Consider the following 25,540-nt stretch of genomic DNA (forward strand, 5'->3'; position numbering starts at 1 on the left):
AAAGTAACGTCCTGACTGAACATTTTCATGCTGTCGTAAAGTATCTGGACACACAAAAACATTTAACGACACCACATCCGCTTACGGCAGCATGGCAGCCTGCAGGATTGAGCGAGGTTCGCTTGAGCTTTGAGAGCGAGCGCAGGTAGAGTCGCGATGCCCGCGCGGGCAGCAGGTCTGTCTACCGCGTGAAGAAGATGACGGCGACGTGCTTCGGGCGAATTTCGGTTCCCTTGCTTCGCTCCGCTGCGCGTGCTCCCTTCGCGGGTGTGTGTCGCTTCGAGCCCGCGACATGGCGTCTTAGACACGCACTTGTCACGGATCGTGCAAGATTAACGCCGAGTGTGGTGAGCGGCGCTTGGCTCCTCGGTCATCAATGGACGGGACACCGTGGCGCGTGTCAGACTGCAGTCCAACAGGTAAAACTGACACCCTGTCACGCACGCGGAGCTGTGCTCGAGCACTGGATAGGAGGTCACGGGGGGTCGAGTGCCGGGTTCTCGTCCTTGCTGCCCCTTGGAGCGCGAGGACTGTGCAACAAAAACGCAGATCCTCCGGACACCCCGGTTTCAACAGACCGGGAGGAGGGGGCGGAACCGGGCCAAGGCCTGTTCAAGTTCAAAGAGCTGGTGAGTTTGACTTATTGATTGATATCTTAACCTTACCGAGTCAACAGCCCGGAAATGAACAGCCAAGCCAAGTCATAATCTACGGAACTCTGGATGTGACATTCTAAAAACAAAACAAAAAACCTGTTCCCTCAAATTAATAATTTGTGGGCATAAATTGTGTTACTGGACATGACTTTAAAAAAAAGATTAATACAACTGAAGTGAACAGAACAGAGGGTGAAAAGGTTAAACGTGGAGAATTTCAGATGAATGTAAACAGTAAATTTATAGTGATAATTGAATTTCTGTAAACATTAAAGGGTAAACCAGTGCTTCACAATTCTTTTTTGCCAGGCGCTCCCACCACACACCCCCACACTCAGTCACCGCGGTGACTATAAATAAGATCAGTATCTATAAAAATTATGTAAGTATACCTAAAATTGTATCTTTTAACAATAATAAAAAGAACAAAGCAAAATAAATCCACTTTCAACAAATATTAACTTTATTTAGCCACAGAAGCCCTGTTAGTCTAAAACAGAAAAAAGAAGCTTAAAGTGCCTGAAATAAAAAATCTGTCAGTCCTTATTTAAACTAGAAACATTTGATGCTGAAAAAAATAATTCAATCAATAAATATTAAATGTAAATTGATCTGAAACATTAACACAGCAGCACCAATAGGGTTGTGCCGATGGACGATACAATCTTCCATCGTGATGGGTGACTGACATCACGATGGAGAGACACCATCGTTATGCCATGCCCCGCCACCCTTCGAGTTGACACCATAAGACGCGGTTACATGTGCAAAATATCTTGATAAGGATTATTGGTCGGATTAGAATCCAACCGTGTAGATGAGCCCAGAAAAACTTTTTCAGATTATAAAATTAGAAGATTATAAAAAACATTCACATGGGTCACACTTTCGGTCGGAATAAATCATTCGCACATGCGCAGTAGTGTTTTTAAAAAACGGAAGAGAAACTTAGTTCCGCAAGCGGTTACATACATAGATACGTCAGCTCGATTATTTTATTATTATTATACAAGATGATCTCCTAAACGTGCTTTTATTAATGTTACGGTTATTATGAAGCGCCTGTTCGCTCATCATTTTCATTTTATTCCGTGTGGTCAGAGCTTTTTCTGTTGAAAAACGGAGCCGGAAGCCAAGATTAGCAGTATGCTAACACGGGCTAACAACATTAGCATGAACATAAAATCCATGCGTGAAACGCTGCAATCTGTATCTTGGCTGAACGTATATGTGGGAATAACATCAGCCTTTATTTTGTCGGGACACGACTGGAAACACAAATCGACGTGATTGTTTGAACGGTTTCTAAGGACTGAGCGGCCTTTCTGCTTCGAAGCTTACACTGCGTTAGCTAGCGCTCCGAGCTCTGCCCGGACACACTTTTACCAGGAGACACGGTTCTCGTAAATTCCGGTTGCTCGTTCGCATAGAGCTGCAGGACGGATCGTATGGAGTGATATTTCTGCCACAACGTTGAACACAAAACTTTCTAAGTTTTTTGCTCAAAATTGTTTTTTTTTGCTTTCAAAAACGTTTTTTTGCTTTCAAAAATGTTTTTTGCGTTTGCAAAACACATTTTTTTGCGTGCGTTGTGTCAAATCTCGCTTTTGTCTTCTCTTTGATTTTGCTCACTACTTTGAGCGCGACTTAGCGTGATATGACTGCCACTGGCATCGCCAAAAAGAAATTCGCATGCGTTGTGTCATCTTACTTTTTTCCTATCTTTGCTGAGTTAAGTTTCGGTTTGACGTGACCAAGCTGCCATCAAACAGCTGCTGATTGGTCCAGATTCTAACCAATCAAGTTTCTCTGTCTCATATTGACGGTACGCCCAGGCAGACATGGACTTTAGACTATATGTGTCGGTGTTCGTACGGGTTTCTGCTGTTTTCAACGATTCTGGCCCGTTTCTCTCAGAGTAAAACCCAGAAGGAGCAGCAAAGCAGCTAAAATCAAACAGAGTTTAGTATTTATTCATGTCAGTGTAGTGATGAACGTGTTTAAAATGTCTGCAGAAGAAAAAAACATGTCCAAACTCCGACTCCGTCCAGCAGGGAAGCAACACTTTTTAAGATTAGTATCTGAACTATTGTTTCATTTTAGTCAAAAATGGTAAAAATATTAAGAGAAAATAGCATTTTTTATGACTAATATTTTTTAACTTTGGACAAACGCTTACAAGTTCTAAAACATAAATGATAATAAAAGTCATAAAATGCCTCTTCTGTGTTATATACATTGAGTCTCCTTTGGTGAGCCATTATTCTTCTGCTTATTATTGCTGTTCATCTGATCCCAAACACGTGTGCAGCATTAAATAATATGTGCTTTGAATCTTTTATTTTTGTTTTAACAAACAGACCTTAAAGAAAATCACACTTTTCACTAATATTTTGCTCTGCAGGATTCACAGATCACACAGACCTGTTGATTTAATGTCAGCAGATAAACTTTACAGTTTCAGGAGATTCTCGGCCATAAATTCAAAAATATGACTTAATAAAAATGAACTAATGCTAAAAAAAGAAAGTATGAATTATTGTTAAAATTATATTTAAAAAAATGAAAACGTCTTCATCCAAAAATACAAAAGTGAGGGTAAAAAGAGCTGGTTCAGCCTCTGAGCCTCGGCAGCAGACACCATGTTAGATTCATCTGGCAATGTGATTGGTTAAAATCTGGACCAATCAGCAGCTGTTTGATGGCAGCCTGGTGACGTCAAACCGAAACTTAACTCAGCAAAGATAGGAAAAAAGTGAGATGACACAACGCATGCGATTTTCTTTTTGGCGACGACAGTGGCAGTCATATCACGATAAGTCGCGCTCAAAGTAGTAAGCAAAATAAAAGATAGGACAAAAGCGAGATTTGACACAACGCACGCGAAAAAATATGTGTTTTGCAAACGCAAAAAACGTTGTTGAAAGCAAAATAAAGTTTTTGAAAGCAAAAAAAACAATTTTTGAGCAAAAAACATAGAAAGTTTTATGTTCAACTTAGAAGGTTTTGTGTGCAACGTGGTGGCAGAAATATCACTCCATAGGATCACAGTCCTAAGTCTCCCACACGCAGTGGCGGTTCTTGATATGGGCGATGTGGGCGGTCGCCAAGGGCGGCACTTCATAGGGGGCGGCATTTGTCGTACCCGATGCGTTACAATGTACTACTATATTCACAGAGGCGGCTTAGCGCTTTTAATTTGAAATTGCTTCAGCTACCGACACTTATCAATTTAATTTAGACACATCAGACTCTTAAGAATGTCTTGATCCTGTTACCTCTTCACACTCATGGTACAAAAAAAAAAAAGATGAAATAACTCAGAGTGAAACAACGTAAAACAGGCACATGAAAAAGAATTAGGCAGAACAAACACCCGTGTTCAACCCAATTTCAACAAAAGCAGGCAATGGGGATTATTTCCCACAATTACTTGCTCCGACACAGCAGACCCGACGCGCACGTGACCACCGCCCTCTGCTGCAAGATGCTTGCGGCCACACCTCTTTGCGGTAGTCTTTGGAATATAAGTCAAAAAACTCGAGAAGGGAGCGCAACTCGCCGGTGGCTGGCTGAATCACACTAACAGGTGATTGGGAGTCTTTTTCTATCTGACAATCAACTCTGGGCCGCAGCTGCGCCTCCCGTCATAGAGAGAGCACCCAGGCGCAGAGAGCGAGAGAGGAGGCAGGAGCTTGCAGGGGAACGGGGGCTTTAATAAACAAAACTAAGGACACAAAACTAAAACCACTGCAAATGGCAGGCTAGAAACTCGAAACACTCGAAACGGGGAGAGCAGACTAACATACTAACTAACATACTATGGACCAGCCCAGGAGGAAGGGAATGACAAGACATAAATACATACAGACAACCGAGACACAGGTGAACACAATCAGGAAGGATGGGGAACCAAAGTAAAACTCACAACAAAAACGAAACAGGAAACCCTACAAAATAAAAAAGGAAGTTAAACTCAAAACATGCCAGAACAAAAAGGACACAAACCACGTTTTTATTTTGTATTTTTTGATGTTTTGGTTTCCAATCTCAATTTGCATTTATTTTTTACTTCTCTTTTTGATGGTCATCCTAATTTCCAAATGAGCGTTTATATAAGTGACAAACAAATAACTCAACTTCCAATCAAATATGACCACCACTAAAGTGGATTTCCTAAACAAACCAGCTGGGTGTGACGTAAATTTTATAAGTTGGAATGTAAAGTCTTTGAACACCCCAGTCAAACGTAAAAAAGTAATGAACCATTTAAGCAAATTAAAAGCAGGAATTGTTTTTCTTCAAGAGACTCATCTCCGAAATTCTGATCACTTTCGACTTAGGGGTGGGTGGATTGGACAAGCATTTCACTCGAACTTTCACTCTAAATGTAGAGGTGTGGCTATTCTTATTAATAAAAACATCCCATTTGTAGTGTCCAAAGTTGAAACAGACTCCTCTGGGCGCTACTTGATTATAACAGGCAGACTATACAATACACCGAGCCAGTTTAGCTCGTGCTGGTTTGCGGCGCCTTCCGTCCGTGAAACCCGGGTTCGACTCCGGGCTCCTCCCTGTTCCCTTCTCTACCTCTGCCGGTTCCAAGCCCGGTTTGAGAAGGTTGCGTCAGGAAGGGCATCCGGCGTAAAACATTGCCAAATTTACCATGCGACTCGTTTGCTGTGGCGACCCCTGATGGGAGAAGCCGAAAGTGGAAGAAGAAGACTATACAATACACCAGTTGTCCTAGTTAATGTCTATGCATTACACTGGGACGACAGCTCTTCCTAAATTTTTTTGCCAAAATCCCAAACATGAACCCTCATCACTTAATATTTGGAGGAGATATGAACTGTGTACTGTCACCTAGTTTAGATCGTAGTTCGTCACGATCTGCATCCCTGTCCAGTTCAGCTATTCAGTTACAACGCTTTCTTACTACAAACGGCATTGTTGACACATGGCGATTCCTAAACCCCAAATCTAAAAGTTATTCTTTTTTTTCTCCCGTCCACAGGACATATTCCCGCATAGATGACCTTTTTTTGGATAAACGGCTCCTCTCCCTGGTTAAAAGTGTGAATATCAAGCTATAGTTATCTCAGATCATGCCCCTCAAATACTCACACTATGCATACCAGTATCATGCAATAATTACCGCCCCTGGCGGCTTAATAATACATTACTTTCCGATGAAAACTTTACTAAATTTATATCCTCTGAGATATCTTTCTTCTTGAAATATAACCAAACCCCTGGAATGTCTTTTTCTATTGTGTGGGAATCAATGAAAGCATATATTAGGGGACAAATTATATCACACAGTGCGCAACAGCGAAAATATCACAGTTTAAAACTAGAAAAACTAACCAATGAGATACTTAAATTGGACACGGCACTTGCAGTTAGCCCGTCTGATGACATGTTCAAATTAAGATTAAATCTTCAAACAGAATTCAATTTGTTGTCAACCAAACATGTTGAAAACCTCATTAACAAAACACAAAGTAAAATCTATGAACATGGTGAAAAAATAGGAAAACTTTTGGCCCAACAACTTCATCAAAAAACTGCTAGCAGATGTATTATTGAAATAAATGATCACTTGGGTGCTAAGCACAGAGATCATTTAGAAATAAATTGCTTTCATAAGTACTATTCAACATTGTATAAAACAGAATCTCACAATGATAGAACTTTATTTGATACATTTTTCAGAAAAACAAATGTCCCCTTAATAGAAGATAAAATATCCTCAGAGCTGGACAAACCCTTCTCTTCCCAGGTGCTCATAAATGCAATTAAAACTATGTAAAATGGGAAGAGCCCTGTACCTGATGGATTTTCAGTTTAATTTTTTAAAAAGTTTGCAGACCAGCTTTCCCCAATCTTACTTTTAGTTTTTGAGGAGTCAATTACTACAGGCTGCCTCCCCCTGACTATGCGACAAGCAGTCATCTCTCTTATCCCCAAACAGAATAAAAACCCTCTCGAATGTGGCTCATATTGTCCTATTTCACTTTTAAATGTGGACAACAAAATTTTTTCAAAAATATTAGCAAGCTGCCTAGAACAGGCTTTGCCTTCGATAATAGCTGATGACCAAACTGGTTTCATTAAAGGCCGCCAATCATTTTATAACATTAGGCGTCTATTTAATATTCTTTATGTTCCCACTTCACCCGATATTCCAGAAATATTGTTGTCTTTAGACGCTGAGAAAGCCTTTGACCAAGTGGAGTGGGACTATATGTTCTACACTTTAAAGCAATTTGGTTTGGGCGAAAAAGTTATCTCTTGCATTAAAGTTTTATACTCATCGCCTCTGGCAGCTGTTCGTACTAACAATAACCTCTCTTCTTACTTTCCCCTTCAACGTGGCACTCGACAAGGTTGTCCTTTATCACCTCTTTTATTTGCCATAGTGATTGAGCCACTGGCTATAGCAATACGTCATGAAATCAACATAATAGGAATACAAAGATATGGTACTGGGAATAAAGTATCCCTGTATGCAGACGATATGCTTTTATTCCTGTCCAACCCTTTAAAAAGATTACCAGTCACGTTAAATCTCTTATTAGAATTTGGTAAGATATCAGGATACAAAGTTAATCTTCATAAATGTGAAATTATGCAAGTAAATCCAGAAGCTAAGAAAATAAATTTGGACCCATTTCCATTTAAAGTTAGTCCACAAAAATTTAAATACTTGGGTTTTTGGATTACACACTCCTTTAAAGATATTTTCAAGGCTAACTACATCCCATCATTAACTCATCTTAAGAAAGATCTAAAATATTGGTGTCTTTTACCCTTTTCACAGGGAGGGAGAAGTAACACAGTCAAAATGAATGTGCTCCCAAAATTTTATATGTATTTCAATGCATCCCTTTGCATTTATTTAAATCTTTTTTTACAAATGTGGATAAATTAATATCAGTTTTTTTTGTGGAATAAAAGAAAACCTAGAATAAGCAAAAATATCTTACAGCAACACCGTCAACAAGGTGGATTATCCCTTCCTAATTTCCAATATTACTACTGGGCTGCCAACATTAGATCCATGTTATATTGGAAAGATTTACAATTTAACAAATCCCCAAACCCAAAATGGTTATATATGGAGGGAGCTTCTTGTCCTCATTCCTCTCCACAATCATTGCTTTGTTCAGAACTACCTTTTTCTGAACCCATATCGAATTACACCTCAAATCCCATAGTTAAACAATCTCTGAACATTTGGAGACAATTTAGGCAAGTGTTTCCCCTGAAAAGCCAATCAAAATGTACACCCACAAATAAAAATCATAGGTTTATACTCTCGACTACAGTTAAAGCTTTTTGGAAATGGAGCAGAAGAGGCATTGTTTCATTTGAGGACCTATTCATTGATGGTATGTTTGCATCCTTTGAGCAACTTGTAATTAAATATAATATCCCCGCTCCCATTTCTTTAGATACCTGCAAATTCAAAGCTTTATTTCAACTTCATTCCCTCATTTCCCGTCCTGCCCACCTGACTCACTTCTAGACTCCATCTTGAAACTTAAAATAAACGTCAGGGGAACAATTGGGAACATTTACTACATGCTAAACACATACAATGCAAAACAAAAGACCTCTAATATTGCTAAAAACCCAATGGGAAGAGGATTTAGGCTTAAATATCACTGAGAAGATATGGGAGAAAGCCCTAGACAGAATAAACTCTTCCTCAATTTGTTCACGTCACAGGAATACTCAATTTAAAATTGTACATAGACTCCATTGGTCTAAAGCAAGACTTACAAAATTCATTCCAGATGTTAATCCAATTTGTGATCGATGTAAACAATTAACGGCCACCACCTCACATATGTTTTGGTCCTGTGCAAAATTAAGTTACTTTTGGCAGTCAATATTTAAAGTATTTTCAGATGTTTTACAAAGGCCTATAAAGCCTTCTGTAATTTCTGCAATATTTGGTGTAATTCCACAGGATCTTAATCTCAACCACAAAGCACAAAACATAATTATCTTCGGGACCTTAATTGCTAGGAGACTTATTCTTCTCAAATGGAAGGATGACTTTCCTCCAACGTTAAAGATGTGGATAAATGATCTCTTACAGTATTTGGTTTTGGAGAAAATTCGCTTCTCTGCCAGAGGTTGTACACAAGATTTTTATTCCACTTGGAATCCCTTCTTAAATTATATGAAGAATTTAGACGTCACTGCTATTGGAATATTTGATGATTGACTCTGCATTTTGGAAATGTGCAATTGAGAGGTTTATTTCTTTAGACAATGTATATTTTACAAATTATTTGCAATTTGAAAGAGTGGTGCAGTAAGGGGAGGGAGGGGAGGGTGTGAGGGGATCGGTTTTGTATACTTTGTCAAACTTAAATCCTTGTACCCTCTGTTTAAAGTTGAAATACCAATAAAAAGACTTGGTGTAAATAAAAAATGTCTACAATAGTTAATAAAGAATGACATTATTAGCATAAGCTGTGGAATCTAAAGGCGCACGATGATCCTGGTGTTGCGCAACAGAGCCAGCGCTTGCAGCTCTTCCTGTGCGCCGTTCCACCTGGCAGCCTGAGCCCACACTGCCCCTCCCCTTTCGTTCTCACACATGTGTGTGTGACAGGAGCAGCTGCAGGGACGGAAACTCACAGTTTCCGGCTGTTACAAACTCTGTGATAGAACAGATAATAGGAAGTCAATAGAGGCGCAGATTTTTTTCCAAGCACTGAGCCGCTGTCACCGCCGCCCCCCGTTAAATTTGCGCCCCAGACAACTGCCCGTGTTACCTGTGCCTAAAACCGCCAGTACCGCAGGCCCCCCCTGGCATGGCATCCCCATTATTGGAGAAGCACTGGGGTAACACCAACGCTATTATTCTGCCAAAGGCTGAGTTTTCCGTGGATTTATCTCTTTTACGTCATAAAAAAACAACTTGAAGTTTTAGGACTCCAGATAAAACTCCACAGATAAACGGCGACTTATCTTGCCCTACTTTCTTTCGATGTATTCCAACTCACTTATCTCAGACGAAGTTTGATAAAAATCCCAGTTTTGATAAGGGGGGGGATGCCATAAAAGCTGGATGGAGAAATTCTAAACTCTGGAACGTCACTGCATAGTCGGGGGGCCATTGGGACATGTTCTCCAAAAAGGAATTGCAGATCACAGCGCAGCACGTCTCACCTGTTCTGGTTCTGAAACTTCAGGTAATTTGGATCTTTATGTGGGGTCAGAAGAAGCTAAACCTCTGCTCTGACCAGACTCTACATTGGAAAAACTGTAGATTTAGTGTCTGAGGAATGCTACTGGCACCCACTCAGATAAAATATGGTTTCCTGATGACGGAGGACATGTTTACGTAGAAAATTGATCTAAAAATTGCATTTCTGAGTATTTTTATAATGCCAATCATTGTGAATCAGGAGCAGACGAAAAAAGTCAGTCAGAAAAAGCCTTTAGTGTGACGTAGAAGATAACTAAAAAAACTTAAGAAATGAAGTAGCAGGAAAAAGAAGTAGTCCAAGCAACTGTTCTATTCAGAATCAAGCGCAGCATTCAGAGATTAGAGGTATCTATGAGGACGTTTCCTTCCACCCTTCTATCGTTTCTTGTCTTCCGACAGTATGAGAACCCGTGGACGATCCCGAACCTGCTGTGCGTGTGCCGGATTCTGCTGGCTCCCTTCCTGGGTCACCTGGTCGTCCAGCAGCGCTTCGACCTCAGTCTGGCTTTGTTCGTGCTGGCTGGAGCCACAGACCTGGTAAGGCGGGTGCTAACACGCGCCTTTGAAGAAGCTGGATTCTGACCTGTGAACTTTCCTGGCTTTGTGTCTGTGGGTGTGCTTCAGTTGGACGGCTACATTGCCAGGCGGTGGCCCACTCAGAAGTCGGCACTGGGCAGCGCTCTAGATCCGCTGGCCGACAAGATTCTCATCAGTATTTTATACGTCAGCCTCACCTACGCCGAGCTTATTCCAGGTAGGAGTCTGGCAGCGTTTGGCAGCGTTCTCGTGGTCACGCTCGTACTTTGTTCCTCTCTGAATAGCTGTGCTCCTTTGTCATGCGTGGAAATGTCTCTGTTTCAGCCCCATTGACAGCTCTGGTGATTTTCAGAGACGTTGGTTTGATAGCCGCCGTCTTCTGGGTCAGATACAAGACCGTTCCCCCACCGGTAAGAAGTTCTTCTTACTCTAAACGATGCTCAGCTTTTTTTATTTTGAAAATGTTTGACTGAAACCGATGAAGTCCGTTTGAAATGATTGGGAGGGTTTTGTCAATGCATTCTACTGTAAAAACCAATCATTAGTGTTTGCACATGACACAAAAATGACTGGACCAAACACAAAATGAGGCTTTGAAATCATATTTGGAATCATTTGTGGATTTCTATATTGAGAGAAAGTAGACTTCTTCAAAAACCTGGGGGGTATTCCAAAAAGCACGTTATGCTAGTTACCACAGTAGGTTTGAGGATAATTTGATAATTTTTTTAGCTTTAGGTTCCAAAAACAGAGGGTAGGTATCAGGGTAGGTCAAGTTGCCATAGCAACTCATGCTCTGAACATAACCTGGTCTGGAGCAGGTTTAGTTGAAGGTTAGTTTGTTTTCAGAGAGGGGAAGCAGCATGGCGTGTCCATTTGAAGATAATTTAGTGGATGAAGAAGCTCAGTTAATACTTTTTCCACCATGAGAGGGTGATAAAACCACGTATGGATGTTTAAAGATAAACTATTTTACTTTGATCTAACTTAATTATTTGCTTCAGTTAAGATTAATCAAAAATAAAACGTAGTTTTCAGACATTTATTTTACTTTCATTCAAATTAATTCAATTAAGTAGGTGTAACTTTGGTGCTGCTGTTAGATCGGCAGCACAAGGAATTATGGGATACCATTCCTTTGCCTGTCTGGACGGATTTGGGTTTAAGTGTGGGTTTTTGACCAGATGTGTTTTGTTGTTTAGCTGTTTTACTGTATTTTGCCGAGTTAGTTTGTCCTATGTTTAATTCTTTCTGCACCATGAGTGAGAGGGAGGGAGAGGATGATGAGATTATTTAGCACCACTACTGCATCAGTATGGTAACAGAACTGAAGATAGTCAGTCATGAAAGTTAAATGCATAGTATATATTATAAATCCACACATCATTTATTTTAACTTTATAAAAATGAGTATATCTAGAAGTACAATAAATTAAGATGGAAAAACATTTAATCGAATTGGAGTAATATGACATTTAGTTAGATAAATATGTAATTTTTAGTTGTATAAACACTAATTAAGTTTTATAGACGTAGGAAATTAGGTTAAATAAATTTAACTCAATAACTTGTTACCAATTGAAGTAATTCATTTAAGTTTGATAAGTTGTGTGTGTGTGTATATATATATATATATATATATATATATATATATGTATGTATATATATATATATATATATATATATATATATATATATATATATATATATATATATATATATATATATATATGTATGTATATATATATATGTATATATAGAGAAACTCTTGCGTTTACTTTGTCCGTTCTTTTTCTCCAAGCAGAAACTCTTTCTTTTGCTGATGATGCAGCCTTGTTACTTTTTTGATGGTTGTACAATCTTCATACGCCGTCATTAAAAACTCCGACTCCGTCTCACTGAAGTATAGCGCTGACTTCTTTTCTCCACGCGTTTCCATGGTGACTCCGGAATTCGGCGATCCATTGAGAATGTCTTTATGTACCTGCTGTGCACGTGCGTTAACCCAGGGTTACCAAGTGGAGCGTAATTACACTAACTCATATATGTCTTTTGGAACCGACATACCCAGAATAAGCAAGTTCAGGCGGATTTCAGCCAGAGTTCAGGCTTAAAGTCAGTAAAAATTAAAAGTTTTTAGTTTGATGAATCCCAATGTTTAAGGATGTGTTCATGTAAACGAAATGAACTGAAGGTTTTGTTCTGGAAGCTCCTGATTTAAAGAAGCCGTCAAACCTCAAACATGACATCAGCTCGTCAGAAATGTACATAATGTAACACAAAACGGTACACAAAAACACACTCAGGGACACTTTGCTTCTTCCTTCCTTTCATTTTCTTCTCCTCCTGTCTCTCAGGTGACCCTCAGTAAGTTTTTTAACCCCTGCTACACCACAGCCCAGCTCAAGCCCACCCTCTTCAGCAAGGTGAGACCCCCCCCCCCCCCTTTCTGTCTGAACACATTTATCTCTTTTAAAAACGTGAAAAAATAATTATTCGTCCAGCAGATCTTTGGAGAACTCCTTCAGGTTAATCCTGTGGTTGTGTCCTCATGGAGGAGTGTCTGACCTCCAGCCTGGGAGGCTGCATTTCACGGTTTGGTCATAAGAAATACTGTAAACATGGCGTTTGGTAGAAATCCCCTCAGCTGAAATAAGGGTTGCGTTCTGCAATCGGTGTACAATTCTGAAGATTTTCGTTCCGTCGGTCTCATGGTTCACAAACTGATGCTCTTCTTTGAAGGTTTGCTGCAGAAAAGGTGCAAAAATGACGGTTTTCCACAGAAACACATCAGTCCTCCACACCAACTGTTTTCAGCCACAGACCGCTTCTATGTCAGACCATGTTATATGAGGCTGAAGTTGGTGTTTGATTTATAGTAAGCTCAGAAAAATCTATCATTTTGAATTGAAAAGGTGCCGGATGAAATTTAGTTTCATAGACAAATCAAAGCTGTCTGCAGGTGTTTTACAGATCATGACGGTGCAATCAAACACACTTGTTGATTTGTAGAAATGTCATAAATACAACATTACAGGGGTTTTTCTCATACACCCTATGATCCGGATCTGGAGTATAAGTCGCACTTTTGGGACACACGTGCAACGCTTGTCACGCCCCATGCCATTCACATGTCAGGTTCACGTCTGCTGCTGCTTCTCTGACGTGCTCAAACCTGATGCTCAATGCTTATCCAAAAACATGTTGATAAACTGGACACTCCTGCTGCATGTGGGAGGAGCTACGGTCACGTTTTTAGCCTCATTGACCTAATACCGGTACCTCCTTAACGAGGGACTAAAGACACTGATGAGAGGAAGAGTGCTGCAAAAACACCAGGAATCGCGTCTCCATGTCTGGGTTTATGACATCACTCAGAATCTTTTTTTTGTCTTCTGGGAGCTTCACCGTTTCCTGCTGGAGCTGCGTCTGACTTTCAGCAGGACTTCCGTCCCGCTCACCCGGTTGGAGGGTTTGCTGTCCTGGAATAGTCGGAGGAGGAAAAAGAAAAAAAAAAACGGATTATAATGTCTCCATGCAAATAAGAAAGAAATAAAGGTCAGGAGGAGAAATATCAGATTGTCCTCCATGGAGGGCGCTTCTTTTTCTGTGTTGCCGTGAGTAGCAAATACTGATACACTCACCTACAGCGCCCTCCAGTGGTTAGTGGGAGAAAAATGATTATATGAGCCTGTTTATGTTGAAAAAAATCCCATAAAAGTCTCTCCTGAGTATAAGCAACTACTAGGAAACTTCTACAGAGCCACCGCAGAAAGCATCCTCCGTCTGAGTGCTATGGTGTGGTACGGGAGCTGCATCACCCCAGACAGGAAGGACTGTGGAGAAAACCGCACAGGAAGTTGTGGGAGGAGCTCTCCAACAACTCGACTCAGTGTATGACAGCCGGGTCAGACGGAAGGCTGGTCGTATAGCTGCAGACCCCACCCACCCGGGACACCAACTGTTGGTACCTCTATCCCTCTGCAAAGAGATGCAGGATCATCAGAACTCACACCAGATGCCTGTCTACTTTAGTTTTGCTGTAGGAAGTGTCTCTTTTACAAGTCTAGACAAACCAGCAACTCACTCAACAACCTTCCTCCTGTCTGTGGGGACAGACTTTAGTCCTAGATTTCTTCCCAAACTCATACTTGTTTTTTTGGTTTTTTGTTTTGTATGTTCATTCTTTGAGGTGTGGTGGCTTTGCAGAGGTTTTCTTCTCCCCTTAAACCTGTGACTGTCTCCTCCAGGTGAACACAGCCATCCAGCTCTGCCTGGTGGCAGCGTCGCTGGCAGCTCCCGTCTTCCACTTCACAGACAGCGTCCTGCTTCAGTGTTTATGGTAAATTCTTGTCTTTACAGGCCTGTTCCGCCACAGACAGGCGGTCCATTTCTGTTCTTGTTTATTTTTTTCAGGTCTGAGTCGGTTTGTGAGTTCAAAGTATTTACATGAGAATGTTAGAATGTTATTACACTTATTTATGCACATCAGACTAAAAAGGGTTGATCTGCTTTGCGTTTGCAGAGATGACGTTATGGAACAGAAAAAAATACTCTCATGTGGTTCTATTGCAGTTTATGTGGTGCAGCCGTGAACCTGAACCGACCGGAATGTTCTGTCTGCGATCTGGTGCTGCCGTTTGGGATCCCTTAAGCCTAAACGCCGCTGCGCCAACAGAAACGTTAATTCTGAGCCAGAGATGAGCAAATGATTTTTATGAATCCACTGTGTCCTGATTATGAAAACGTTGATTATTAATTAAAAAAAATACATTTAGATACTTTATTTTGGCAAAAATTGTTGAAACACAATGCATTGTGGTCTATGTTCACCAATCTGGTGAGCCTCGATGCCCACTAGTTTTCCAAAGGGACTTCTGGGAATTTTTTCAGGGCACTGGATTTTGGAATTGCAAAATAGATTCCGAACAGCACTACAAAATGGTGAACTCACTTTATGGTAGGCTTTATAGCAGACTATGTAGTGAAGGAAATTAAGACCGTAAATGCAAAATAGAGAAGAAATAAATCATACACAAGTCCCACTTTAACGGTTCTCAACATTTCCACCAAGTCCGGCATAAGACCGAGCGGCGCTTCTTCCTCTCCATTGCTGTCTGTAGCAAACACTGATCCACACGACGACAGCGCCCTCTAGCCCTGTTAGTGGGAAAATATTGAAAACACAAGCCTTTAATTTTTTGTTTTAAATCACATTTAAGTCACACCTCAAATCAAACTACGCAAAACAACTGACTTTTTTCCATATACTGTATATACTGCAACTTTCATCTTTCTGTTGATTTTTGCCATCAGATGCTCTCAGCACTTGGCCCTCTGTGTTAATGCTAATTGTTAATTAATCTATTCTATTAGTGCAACATGAACAATTCTTCAGTTAATCACAGCGTAAACAACATGCTAACACGTCAGCTATGCTTTTTATATCACTTCAAATCCATTGAATTCTTCATCTTCTGTGTCGCCTTGGAAGAATTCAGCCAAACCCGGCATTAGACCGAGCCGCGCTTCTTCTGCGGTGCTGTCAGTGGCAAATACTGATCCACACGACTACAGCACCCTCTAGTGGCCGTTGCTATTCATTTAAAAGAAATTCACGTAGAAGGCACAACGGAGCATAGCCAAATTATGCGGAAAAAAACAAACACAAACAACTTCTACTCTGAAAAACACGGTGGTTATTCCGTTCAAGAAGACTGGGACTGTTCTCAACGCCTGCAGCTCCATCAGGTCATCAGGAATACAGTAAAAGCGATGTTTGCAAAGAAGAATGACCCACTTCCTCCATAAGTCGACGTCTTTTGGAAAAGTGTGAAAACTTACGGAGTTCTATTTATCTATTTATTTGCGGTCAGGGACGGAGCGATGGGAGCTGGATGGTGCTGTCCTCTGGTTTTTTGGGAGGCAAACTTTGTCTTTTTGATGTCATTGTGTAAACACACAACAGCCAAACATGCAACACCAAAACAAAGGAAAATCAATGAGAACAGACTTTTTTTTATCAATGTATGCAGTTAGACACAAACAGAAGTAACTTATCTGTCTTCATTTTAACCGGAAAAGTGTCACAGCACTGACCATTGCGCCCATTACCTAAATCAGGTGTGTGGAGCTGATCAGACTGTTAAAACGCCCGAGTCGGCAGGTAGATCTGCAGGTCCAGAGCCGTGCAGGTCCTTCCTTTGATGTGCTGATGGTTGATTCCTCACCAAACCGATCATTAGAAATGGTTTGAGGTCGGTATTGAAGTATGCTTGTCCTTACAGGTATGTTACGGCGTTGACTACCGCCGCGTCGGGCTACAGCTACTGGCATTATGGCCGCAAGACCGTCCAGGTGTTAAACACCAGGTCGCCATGACGACAGTAGGAATCCAGACTGAAGCAGGAGGCAGCGTCTGCAGAAACACTCGCATCGACTGAATGACTGACGGCTACACAGAGCCCCACCAAGAGCCCCGAGAACGAGCAGCTGGGCTAAGCGTTTCTGGGTTGCCATGGCAACGGCGCACAGAATGATGGTTTAATGCAACACTACAGTGATAGGACCTCTGCCGCCAAGAATCAGACGAAAACAACAAAACGACCAAATAAGAAGATCAGCCTCTTGCTGACATGCCAATCATCCGCTGGAAGCCTCTGTCAGGCAGCAGGATGGGATTGACCTGATGATTGTCTCCTGACTCAGATTTGTAAGCTGAGGATTTAGGATAAAAAAAAAGATGTTTGTTTTTTCTGTGGGTTTGTGACAGCTCTGAATGCAAAGCTGTTTCTGTCAGGATTCAATGCTGAGGGAAGAACATCTGAGCCGGCTTCACAACACCCACCCCATCCTGGTCCGGCACACCAGGTTTATCATCCAGAACTCCTGTTCAACCTCTGTTAAATCTTGTAATAAAAAAGGCTCCCAACACTTCCTTTGACCTCAGTCACTTCTCATCCTGGTGCTATAAAAGCAAGAGTGTTAGCTTGTTTGCTGTTTACTCTCAGCGCTTTCCCTGATTTTAATTTTTAAAGCTAGGAAGGGAGCAGCCAGGAGGATGGAGACCCCAGCAGGGTGGAGACCCCAGCAGGGTGGAGACCCCAGCAGGGTGGAGACCCCAGCAGGGTGGAGTCCCCAGGAGGGTGGAGACCCCTTTACACCCGGGATGCGACGTTCACACCAGGCATAAGACTCACATTCAGCATATGGTGTTCACACTGAACACTTCATTTCTCCTTCAGGATCACAAGTCATTACCAGATCCGAGCCCCTGATTGGTCAAAGTTCAACCTGAATCAATTTTCAATGCCTGACTGAAAATGGTCGTACAAACTTGTGTAGCGAAGCATCAACACAAGAGTTTGAAGGTGGAAGGCCAAAATGCTCATATACGAGCATTCACAGGCCGGTGAGAATGACGCGTTAGTTTTCCCCTCTGAGCTGCACAGTTTCCTCCACAAAGCTGGTGTGATGTAAGAAACTGATGCCTACTCCAACTGTATGTTTTTTGCTTTCAATTATTTATTTATTTTGCTTTCAAAAACTATTTTTGCATTTGCAACACAAACGCAGGCTGTTTGATGGCAGCTGTTTCACGCTAAACCGCAACTTACGTGAGCAAAATCGAAGATAGGAAAATAGCAAGATGAGACGCACAACACATGCGAGAACATTTGGGTTGCAAACGTAAAAATCTTTTTTGAAAGCCAAAAAAAAACAAAAAACATTGAAAGCCAAAAAGAAAAATTTAAAGCAAAAAAAAGTTGGAAAATGAACTGAAAGCACATAAAAAGTATTTAAAAGCAAATGTTTAATATTTTATTTGCAACTTAGATTTTTTGTTTGCAATGTGGTGGCATAAATATTACTTCATATTGTTTCTGATGTGTGATTATTCCATCCTCAGGAGGAGACAGCAAAACACTTTCATGTTTAGCAAACTCTCAGTTCAGGGATTACAATATGGCATCTCGTTATTTGAACACTTTGGAGCTGCTGCTGAACTGAGCGTGTAGAATGAAGAACAACGGCAGATGAAATCATCAGTAGTCTCAACAGCTACACTTCAGGAGTTTTAATCCAGGACTGTGGTGCAGTAGTAGAGCGGTCAACCTTTGATCTTAGCTTCAGTTCCCGGCTTACCCACCCATGTGTCAATGTTTCCTGGAGCACTCAACCCCACATATTATTCTGGTATGTTTAGGTCGGTGCCATCGAATGGCAGTGGAGCCTCCATCAGTGTGTGACACTGAAGCACTTTGGTGTCTTAACCCTCTACAAGCATTTGTATTGTGTTTGATACACGCACTTCTGAGACACCGTCTTTTTTATGATCCAATCTTTCCTTAAAACCAATTGTTTTCTGCCCTGTAGTTCATCATCATTGGCAGCAGAGGAGTTATTATTTATTTCAAAATGGCTGCTTCCATTAAATCCCTAAAACACTTTTGGCGGGAAAGTTTAACTAAAATTCTTGTAACCCTTGTGCTATCCTGGGCACTTTAACATTGGGAGTTGGGTCATCTAGACCCACTAGACAGTGCTCTGAACCTTTTTTCTTCAATAATTTGTGATCTTCACTGGTGTCCATGGATTACATGAAATCTTTCCACCTTTATCCACCTTTGTCATGGTAGGGAGAACCCGTCAATGTAAGGGTGGGGTCATCTAAGATAGCACCAGGGTTACAGGACATTTTTTTTGTTTTGAAAGAATGCAAATTATGTTGTTATTATTTAAAATACAGTTACATCAAGTGAAAAAAAAATGTGTGGATCAAACTTGAGACAGTGGGTAAATGAGCAGCTTTTTTTCCACTCGTCAGTATTTTAGCATCTTATACTAACATTGTTGTCAACAAAAACTTAAAACACCCAATGGATCAGAATTGACACTATTTATACCACATTAAATAATTATATAGGAAAATTGTTTTTCTGGATTTCATCTAAGGGTTTAAAAAAAATTTAATAAAAAATAGGAAATTTTCTGTCAAATATATGATGTTATATATATATATATATATATATATATATATATATATATATATATATATATATATATATATATATATATATATATATATATATATATATATATATATATATATATATATATATATATATATATATATATATATATATATATATATATATATATATATATATATATATATATATATATATATATATATATATATATATATATATATACACACACACACACAGTGCTGGAGGACAGATCCTCATGGGAGGACAAACCCCTGCATGGGATGTACCACCGGACCATAACTGAAGTGGCTGATATCAAAAAGTCCTACCAATGGCTAGAAAGGGCTGGCCTACAGGACAGTACTGAAGCACTCATCCTGGCAGCTCAGGAACAAACCCTGAGCACCAGAGCGATAGAGGCTTAGATCTACCACACCAGACAAGACCCAAGGTGTAGATCTACCACACCAGACAAGACCCAAAGTGTAGATCTACCACACCAGACAAGACCCAAAGTGTAGATCTACCACACCAGACAAGACCCAAGGTGTAGGCTGTGCAAAGAGGCGCCTGAAAGAATCCAGCACATAACTGCAGGGTGTAAGATGCTGGCAGGTAAAGCATACATGGAGCGCCACAATCAAGTGGCTGGAATAATATACAGGAACATGTGTGCAGAATATGGACTGGAAACCCCAAGGTCAAAATGGGAAACACCTCCGAAGGTGGTAGAGAATGAGAGGGCAAAGATCCTGTGGGACTTCCAGATCCAGACTGATAGGATGGTAATGGCGTACCAACCAGACATTGTAGTGGTGGATAAAGAACAGAGGAAAGCCGTTGTGGTGGATGTGGCAGTGCCAAGCGATGGGAACATCAGGAAGAAGGAACATGAGAAACAGGAGAAATACCAGCGACTCAGAGAAGAACTGGAGAAAGCCTGGAAAGTGAAGGTGACAGTGGTGCCTGTTGTAATTGGAGCACTCGTGGCAGTAACCCCCAAGCTGGAGGAGTGGCTACAACAGATACCTGGAAAGACCTCAGACCTCTCAGTCCAGAAAAGCGCAGTGCTAGGAACAGCTAAGATACTGCGTAGGACCCTCAAGCTCCCAGGACTCTGGTAGAGGACCCGAGCTTGGAGGAGAAACCACCCGCGGAGGGTGAGAGGGGCGTTTTTTTTTTTTTTATACATAATCCTGTATAAATTCAGAGGAAAAGATGGACATCCTGTAAAAACAAAAAGCACTGGCTTGTTTCCAACAGTATTGTTCTGCTGGTTCTTCAGCAGCAGAAAGAGCAGGTTGGTGTTTCGGTGCACAGAAGCGCACCCATGTGAACGCAGCATAATGCTGAAGGTCCATGTCCATCCGCAGAGACGAGATGTTTTCCTCCTGAACAGACGATTGAAAAAACATTCAAGGTGTGAGAAGGGCATACAAGCTCACTTGTGGCATAGAGAAAGACCAAACAGTATTGTCCGTCTTCCTAAGACCTGGACACATCACTCACCTATTGAACAAAGAATCTCAATATGTTTAGGTAAAAGATCATTTGTCTCCCTAGGAGTTCCACTGGGATGTGTTCTGGGCCTTCAGTTGAAGCGCTTTTTTCTTTTGTCCTTTTTGTTTTTTTCTATTTTTAAGGGTGTCAATTCATAATCAAGTCATAAAAAACCTTCAAAGAACTGGTTTGTTTTGATGAAAAAGAACTGTTGAAGCATGCACCAATCATCACAGCACATGAATACATTGAATTCATCCACACACCCCATTCACAAATCTGAAATCTCTGTTTTCTAGAGTTCGAGATATTTTGGGTGTCAAATTCCTACATTTGTAAACCAGACATTTTTGTCCGAGACATTTCTGGGAAATGACCGTAAGAAGAACTTAAATATAAAAAACTGAATTATACTAAACTATTTTGGGCTTCCAGCTCAAAAAGAAACGGCCATGATTTTTTTCTTGTGTTTGAATCTTAAAATAAATCAAGTAAAACACCCACACAGATTGGAAATGTGCATTCATTAATCTAGATTGTAAAAACAGAAATGATTCCACAGAATGAACAGAGTTTGATCAGATCAGGCCATCACCATTGATCCAGTTGGGATGCGATCCGTTGGTGTTGTCAGGGGTATAATGACTGCTTCATGGTTATACAGCCTCACCAGTCTGTTTGCTCAACGTCTGCTCAACTCCTCCCACCTGGTAAAAAGATGACCAGTGTTCTTCACTTCCCTCTCAGGAGACGTAAAGTTAAACCCGATCTTTGGATGAGGTCGTGACTCTCGTTTGTCGCGTTTGAACCACCTCCCCACAAAATGATGACATCACAATGGGTGAAACCATCAAAAACAAATGAATGGGGCCAAAATATGAGCTCAAAGTTATAAATCAAGTAATGAAACCAAAACATGTGTCTAGGACATCCAAAGGAAGTTTTGAAATTATTATGGGATGTCCACGGGACCTATGGCTTGGCGGCCATTTTGGGGCAAATTGTAAATTTTTAGCGATTTTTCACATTTTTGCACAGTATGAGTACAAAAGCCTGTGTTCAAGAAATCTTCACGAAATGTCACTGACCAGGGTGGGAGGGGCTCGGGAAGAGGCCGCCGTCTCTAAATTTCCCAAAACAGTCCCCCTTAGTAGCAGTTACAACATTTAATTTCTTCTGAGGAGTCTCCATCCAAACTCCTCGAGCAGCACTGGGAAGCTACTTGGTAAAAAGTGTTGGAAATAAAGTTGGCCGATTTTGAAAAAGTGTGTTTTTTTTTCCATAAATGTTTCACTTGCAGCCACTCAGCCAGTGAGGGCTGGTCAGGAGGGAGCCGCTGGGGGCTTCAATTGTCCTTGTTTCTGAACATTTTGGCTGTGGCATCATGTTAATAGAACAGAAGGATGAATCCATTTACCCGCTTTTTATTTCTGTGTGGTTGAGGAGAGATCAGCCCAAAGAAGTTCCACATTATCTTAGTGTTGTTTGTCCAGCGCAATGAAGGAAACACCTCCAGAAGGAGTTCCACACGTATGAGGTGATTGTTGTTTGGTCATGTGATCCTCTGCAGCTGATTGGACGTCTCTGAGCTACTAAGAGACTGTCAAGGAAGAGACAAAGCTGCAGAGACACACAGCAGTCAGACACATTTGATTCGGTGCTCGCTGAACTTTACAATAGAAAAGCCCCTGGTGACGTTTAGAAATTCTGCTCATGAGTTGGTAGTACAACATGCGAGTTTCCACGGTTTAAGGGGACCCGCTTCAAATTTCAGCTCAGGAGGATTTGGGTGAACAGCCGGGGGCAGCAGAGACACCCACTTATCCCACTCAGGTGTTTTTGCATTCTGCCTGACTGAACCAATCCAAGATTTGATCAGGAAGCGGAGCAGGGAGAGAAGGAAAAGAGGCCGGGTGGATCTGCAGAACCAGACATGGACAGCCCCGCTTTAGCTTCCTCTGTGAGTGTTAATGATAACAAAAATACAAACATTATCAATCATCTAACTTGTGGTGCACCTTTCATCAACATGCAGAGAGCACAAGGTGCTTGACATGACATATATATTAAATAAACATAAGTTAAAACAATATAAAGTTTTAAGAAATGGACGGCAAAAACAAAAGACAAGATCCAACTAAACAAAATAAGTAAATTAAAATGTAAATATTACACTTTTAACTAAACCACTTATACTTTAAATATTAGAACTAAACTGAGTGAAACAAGCTAAAAGGTTGTCCTAAAAACTCCAAATCCATTTCTACTTTTGGAATTTCAATATTTGTTGAAAACCCCACAGCTAATTCAAAGCAGCAGCAGCTACAGGGCCTTAAGCAGTACATCCCAAAACACTGACACGCCTTTCTGCAATGGCTTTAAAAAAAAACTCCAATTCTTTCTCATATAAAAGTGTCTGGAAATGGTGTGCATTTATCGTTCTAATATTGCTCCAGCGAAGCCTTTTCTTTTGGCAAGGACATATTTCAGCAGAAAGACCTGGTGAGTCGGAGTCTAAGTAAAAATCTCTGCTTGTGTCACCTTGACAAATGGCAGCACACCTGACCGATTCCTTTCTGTGTGGTCCAGATCCAGACGGCTCACTTTCCCAGACCCAGATCTGCAGGCCAACTGCTCTCCACGCCAAGACATGAAGGAAGACAGAGGCGTGCACGTGTGTGCGTGCTCATTCCTTTGCCGTTGGTAAAGGGACAAGCTTTGTGTGTGCGCTAATACAAGGAGACAGAGCACACCTGGCCTGCTGCACTTTGGAGGTCACATCGCTCCACCCACCTACACACCTCCTCCTGAGGCGCCTCCATCTGTGGATCAAGACACCTCCATCAATCCTCTGCTCTGCTGCTGTAAGCACATGTCCTCCACCTGTACACTCTGTTGAAAAGTCATGTGAGAACTTGGGCACAAGTGAGGTCATCTGTTACACCAACAGACTAAACACCTAAATCCTCTTCCAGAGGGTAGCAGGAGGGAGGGAGGAGAATGGCTCTGACCTTCAGCCCGTTGTGTTCTGCGTGCTGGTGACCCTCTGAGGACCCACACAGGCTTGCTGTGGGTCACCACCCTCCCTATAGTGCAGCAACAGAATGACAGATGCAGCTCCTGAAGGAGTTTCATGCCTCATCAGTGATGAAGACTTTGAACAACAGGATGGATCATTCGTCCCTGCACCTCCCACCCAGATGTTCCACCCCGTCCCTGAAACCAGAAGTCGGGTCAGGGTACAGCAACAGGTTGAGGGGATGGATGCAGCCCCGTGCGGAGCCAGTGATAAACAGGATGGAGGTTGACTTATATGTGACGAAGACCATGTTCCAGCAGCGAGTGGATGAAGAGATGGCGCTGAATTCAGAACTTAAGTCCACTAAGTCCTGCTTTCTTTAATGAGCATGTTTTACACAAATGAATGTGGAATGTCTTTGAGATATTAAAAAGTTAAATGTCAAAAATTACAGTCTTGGAAAAAACTTTCATCCCTGGAGCCCTGGACATGACAAAAGAAAGGTTGTACCCTCAGACTAATAATTTAGGGCTACAAATGAAGTATTTTGTACTCTCATTTTTATTGTTTGGGGCACAAATTAGTATTTTGTGTTAATAAATTATTACTTTTTGGGCACAAAAAATTATTTTGTACTCACATATCAGTATTTTATGGGCAGAAATAAGTACTTTGGACGCCGTTGTCTAAGAATGATGTGTCTTTTCCAGATTTTGGAATAAAGGTTGCCAAGCCTTGAGTCAATAGAGGAAGCAGTTTTTTATCTATACTTTCTAAAAAAACAAACAAAAAAACACTTGATGTAAAAAAGGGAGAAAGTTAGTCCATCTATTCCAGGTGATTTATGAGATTTAAGTTGTTCAATTATTATTTTTTCCTTCCTCAGGTTTAATCATTCTCTCACGTTGATCCTTTTCACTTTCAATAATGTCTTGACTGTTAAAGAATCTGCTAATATTTGACTAAACTTAGACCTCTAAGGTTTCTGATAAAAATCCCAACAGTAGTTAGAAATGGCTGGATGATCTTCTGAAATGTGATGTTTCTGTTCTCCGTTTTTCCAGCCATTTTAATCACAAAGGCTTGATGATGATAAAAAAATGATCCAATTGAAGAGTCGATCTTCTTCTGACAGTGTGTCGGGACTGTTTGGACTCAAGTGACTGATCAGTTCGCACTAAACTTTTTTTTATTTTATTTTTATTTTTTATTGAACAATTGCGACATACAGAACAACAAATGCAACAATTATGCACATATAATGTACATTACAATTCTGAATTCAGAATAAACCTGTTACATCCTTAGAACGATTCTAAATATTAGTAAAAATCACAAAAGGGATTAAAAAATAAATGAAGAAAAAAAAATTAAACATAGAAAGAAAAAAAGATAAAATAAAAAATAAAAAGACAAAATGCGAGTAAACTTGTGTCATTATTCCAAAAGATTTACAAACGTTAATTGTTTCTTGAGCTTTTGTATTTTTTGAAGCTGAAATTAACTTTAAATATAGCCAGTTCGCACTAAACTTGCTCCAAAGTCTTCGGTTCGTTTCCGTCAGAGCTGCTCGGTGTCTTTCAAATGACGTCATCGGTCC

At 40.8% G+C, this 25,540-nt stretch overlaps 1 protein-coding gene across 1 annotated transcript; it reads left to right on the forward strand.

Moving 5' to 3' along the window:
- The first annotated feature begins 55 nt into the window (after window positions 1–55).
- crls1 (cardiolipin synthase 1) lies at window positions 56–17,361 on the forward strand. The gene is made up of 7 exons (XM_023963139.2): window positions 56–629; window positions 10,291–10,428; window positions 10,516–10,645; window positions 10,753–10,838; window positions 12,786–12,854; window positions 14,679–14,770; window positions 16,716–17,361. The coding sequence occupies exons 1-7, from the start codon at window positions 198–200 to the stop codon at window positions 16,807–16,809; spliced, it is 1,041 nt and encodes a 346-aa protein (XP_023818907.1). The 5' UTR covers window positions 56–197; the 3' UTR covers window positions 16,810–17,361.
- The last annotated feature ends 8,179 nt before the right edge of the window (window positions 17,362–25,540 follow it).

This window comes from Oryzias latipes, chromosome 15 (assembly GCF_053564925.1).
Source record: "Oryzias latipes strain Hd-rR chromosome 15, Olatipes_Hd-rR_3.1".
Taxonomy (NCBI): Eukaryota; Metazoa; Chordata; class Actinopteri; order Beloniformes; family Adrianichthyidae; genus Oryzias; species Oryzias latipes.